The sequence below is a fragment of the Octopus bimaculoides genome, chromosome 4 (genome assembly GCF_001194135.2).
Source record: "Octopus bimaculoides isolate UCB-OBI-ISO-001 chromosome 4, ASM119413v2, whole genome shotgun sequence".
NCBI lineage: Eukaryota > Metazoa > Mollusca > Cephalopoda > Octopoda > Octopodidae > Octopus > Octopus bimaculoides.
The window spans coordinates 91,574,378-91,579,063 of NC_068984.1; the positions used below are offsets into that span (position 1 = coordinate 91,574,378).

Sequence of the window (4,686 nt, forward strand, 5' to 3'; positions counted from 1 at the left end):
TCCCACGTGGACTATGTTGACACCAGTAAGGAACAATTATGAACTTTTCATTTAATTTCATTTTTTTAAATATGTATTTTTGATAAGGTTCGTTTTTTCAAGAACCGAAACATGTTAAAAATATCTCTGACAAAATTATAAATTAAAATTCATTTTTTATATATTGGCGTTTTCAAACTTCATTTTTATAAATATATATATATATATATATATATATATACATACATATATACGACGGGCTTCTTTCAGTTTCCGTCTACCAAATCCACTCACAAGGCTTTGGTCGGCCCGAGGCTATAGTGAAAGACACTTGCCCAAGGTGCCACGCAGTGGGACTGAACCCGGAACCATGTGGTTCGTAAGCAAGCTAACGTTCTGTATACTACCATCCTCATCGCTATGCTGTTTATCAGTTCTTCTGGAGGAGTCAACTTTAGACTGGCTCCCCCTTTTACCATTTTGCTTCCTTCTTTCCACTTTCTTGTGTCAATTTCTATTTCCTGTACTTCCAGGGTGTTGGCATTTATTCCTTGGGTTGTTGCCGCTGTTTAACTTTGTCTATTCTCCATCTCTCTTCCTTTCTCCACTTCTCCATCTCTCTTCCTTTCTCCACTTCTCCATCTCTCTTCCTTTCCCCACTTCTCTCGTAGACGGGGAATATACAGGTGCAAACAAAACAGTGACTAAAATTCAACAATTTACACAATTCAATGAATCTTGGTTCATCTGCGTGGGGAAACCTACAACAAGCATATAATATCAGTGTGTAACGATTTGAACTCACATCGAAGAATTCACTACCAACACCCGTTACTGACAATCACTGGTTGTCGATGTGAAGTGGTTCCCAATGCAAATATATATATTCTTTTTCCAGTGACAAAAAGTCACTGATCTCGAAAAAGTGTAAACAAGCAATAATAAATCTCTGAGTGAGGTAAAAACAGTAGCTGCATGACATTGTAAAGTATATTTGCCACTTAAATGCGACTAACCCTTAAGGGTGGATGCTACTGTAGCTTGTAGCCCCAGGAAGACACCTCCTCCAGCTGGCTATTGACACACTTTCTGTGCCCTATCAGTATTTGTAAAGGGAAGCCATCCTTCCCATCTCCAACCTGACATGATACACATGGACCCAAGTTTCTGGGTATTGACACACACTGATGACAGGTCAATACCCAGAAACTCGGGTCCATGTGTATCATGTCAGGTTGGAGATGGGAAGGATGGCTTCCCTTTGCAAATACTGATAGGACACAGAAAGTGTGTCAATAGCCAGCTGGAGGAGGTGTCTTCCTGGGGCTACAAGCTACAGTAGCATCCACCCTTAAGGGTTAGCCACATTTAAGTGGCAAATATACTTCATGAAGATGAGGACAAATATCTGTCAATTGTATATAATGTACATAATTCCTCATCTCTTGAATATAGAACTGAAAAAAAATTAATCTAAGAATTGAAGGAAACTTACTTTTACGACTAAATCCCTTGCTTTTTCCACATCACCTTCATGTTTGAATCTTCGCATGATCAATGGATGCAATTCAGGATACTGTATAATGTATAAAACATGTTACTTCAAAGTATGAAGATCTATATATATATAAAGTCAAAGTAACCCATCAACACTAAAGTTAAAAGCTAAAAGGAAACAATTTCATTGTCTGTATAGATTAATATGTAGTCTGTGGTAAATGCCAGAGGAGAAGATTTCTGCTTTTTCTAAGCCAAATCTATGAGTGCTTGAACTCCTGCTTAATATTACTAATGCCCTTGAAAAAACAGGTACATTAAACATGTGCTTGCAAAAATTTTTGTCCTTGAACCTAAATAAGAAATGTGTGTGTGGATAGGTGTTGGTGACCTTGACGTGTGCGTGTGTGCATGTGGATGATGGTGTGGTTGCTGGGAAGTGGTCATTACTAGTGTGTGCGGGGTGGTGTGATGTGGTGTGGGTTAGGGTGAGGGTGGGATATGTAGGAGTGGATGGGGCGGGGGTAGGATGGGATGTAGGTGGGGTTGGAATGTGTAGGGGTAGGGTAACGATGGAGGGGGTAATGAGGAAGGAAGAAGATGGGCAGGAGTGAAGAGAGGAGAGGTGAGTGGGAGTGAAGGGAGGAAGTAGGTGTGAAGAGGGGGTTAGATGAAGAGGAGAGGAGAGTTGAGCCCATGTGGAGCAAAGAGAGAAGATTAATTCCTGTTCAAGGCAAAGATGGGAGTCTGGATGGCCCCTGTGTGAGGACAATCTGAACACAGACAGGTGTTGTGAAGAATGACTGATAGAGCGGAAATGGCATGAAACTGGGGTGTCATTACTGAGTCTCATGTCTCAGAAGTGTTCAGCGAACCGGTCAGCCAAGCAACATCCAGTTTGACCGATGTACAGAGATAGACAGAGAGAGCAGGAGATGCAGTAGATGACGAACTAGAAGTGCAGGTGAAGGAGTCAGTGATATGATAAGTCAATGATGGGTGCCTGTGAGGATGGTAATGTTGGAGAGGCAAGCGCAAGTGCAGCAGCATGGGCAAGAGCAGGGAAACAAGACGGGTTGGGAGGTTGGGCTAGGGAAGAAACTGTGGACTACGAGGTCACGTAGGTTGTAGGCTCACTTGAAGGAGGGGAGGGGTCGGTTACACTATATATATAGGTATATACAAGGTATATATATAGGTATATACATATAAATTATAGGTATATATATAGGTATATACATATAAATTTGACATGGGCGATACTTTCTTGTCTTGGGATTCAGTCAAATGGCTGGGTGGAATTGCATGAAAAATTACACAGATGTGTAGAATGATCTGGTGGTGATGCTGGGCTTTGTATTTCTTTTCATAGCTCCCATGGTTACTGAGATAATCTACTATAATAATACTCTTGTGATTATGAATGAGAAAGGAAGGGGTGATGTCATACTTGGTAGTGTACGCTGAAAAAATAAATAAAACAGCGTCCCAACTCTGTGGGAATATATGTGTGTGTATGTAAAAGGGGGGGGAGGGTATGTGAATGTGTGTGTGTGCGTGCACAATGAAAGTGGGATGGTTCATCTTTGCTCACTTAATATTTGGGTTTATTTTTTGATTTGGTTGAATCTTGGTTGTTTTTGTTTTGTTGGTCAGTTATTTTTAGTGTTTTGACAGAAAAAAGTCATTCTAAAATTGTCTTTTAACAAGTCAAATGCTTACACAGAGCAGGTTCTACAACCACATCATCCAAACCGGCCGGGTGAAACCGGGCTTAGCTGCTTGTATATATATCCAATTTTGGGGGATTAATCGATATGCAGGTATTCTATTTCAGATAATACAAAAATAACCTAATGAGTATATCTGACAGTAAACTTATGGTATCAGTTTGCACATCACAAAATAATACTTAAAGGATATAACCAAAATTACCAGCAGGGTATATAATATACTTCGTTAATTATATCCTACCTTAGTTAATACTTATGTTTATTAAATATGAAGGAACTACATGTGTTTCAGTATCGGAAAATTACAATATATATAAATATACACAACTGTATATCTATATATACACATCGTCACACATATAAATACATATATGCAATCATCAGATTTACAATTATTCCAACACATCTTCAGGTTCTATTTCAAAATATTAAATATCTAATTTTACATCCTTTAAAAATAAGCAATAAAATTAAGCATTAAAGATTAAAAATTTAGAATCGAAAATTAAGAATAAAAATTATACTTTGTAATATCAAGAATTAAAATTTATAAATTATACATTATAAATATGAATTAGTAGATATATCATTTATGTAAAGTCAAGTATATGTCAAATACAGAATGTGAGATATAAGATTAAACATCAGAATAAAAATGTCTGTGTTTAAATGTGATATATAACAAGAAAAATTCAAATACATATCGTCCAATACTTCATTTTACTAAATGTAAAATTACTTCAGTGCCTACATTTTACTCCTCGACTATCATGTGTGTTTAGTAATTCATCTCTAGACTGTAGTAGTTTCATAAATTCAGTTATGCGTAATAAACACATTTTATTCCCAATATTATAGGAGTGGGCTCTACCTATTATACTCCAATTAAGGGTGTACTCTCTTTTTCTAGATTTTAATTCCCATATATATTTACTTAAGCCTGTAGACTTACTTAAATTGGGATTTTTAAAGGTCTGGTAGTGTTGGGATATTCTTTTTTTAATTTCATTAACTGTTGATCCAATATAAGCCTTATTTATAATTTTATTATTATCATTCTTAGAGCTAACTATACATTCATAAATTACATTATCGATATTACAATTGTAATATCGATACAATTGTATATCGATAATGTAATTTATAAATGTATAGTAACATAATAATATTTATATATAGTATATACTTACATATAGTAAAAAAAACACCATTTGAGCATGGCCGTTGCCAGTGCCGCCTGACTGGCCCTCGTGCCGGTGGCACGTAAAAGCACCCACTACACTCTCGGAGTGATTGGCGTTAGGAAGGGCATCCAGCTGTAGAAACTCTGCCAGATCAGATTGGAGCCTGGTACAGCCATCTGGTTCGCCAGTCCTCAGTCAAATCGTCCAACCCATGCTAGCATGGAAAGTGGACGTTAAACGATGATGTATGTATGTATGTATATATATATATATGTATGTATATATATATATAT

General features: G+C 37.0%; 1 protein-coding gene across 3 annotated transcripts in view; it reads right to left on the reverse strand.

The window, feature by feature from the left end:
- LOC106871948 (all trans-polyprenyl-diphosphate synthase PDSS1) overlaps positions 1 to 4,686 on the reverse strand; it is a 43,121-nt gene that overhangs the window by 2,530 nt on the left and 35,905 nt on the right. For all 3 annotated transcript variants that reach the window (XM_014918726.2, XM_014918724.2, XM_014918723.2), the window contains one exon: positions 1,475 to 1,555. In XM_014918726.2, coding sequence (XP_014774212.1) covers positions 1,475 to 1,555 — 81 coding nt within the window. The remainder of the gene's footprint in view (positions 1 to 1,474; positions 1,556 to 4,686) is intronic.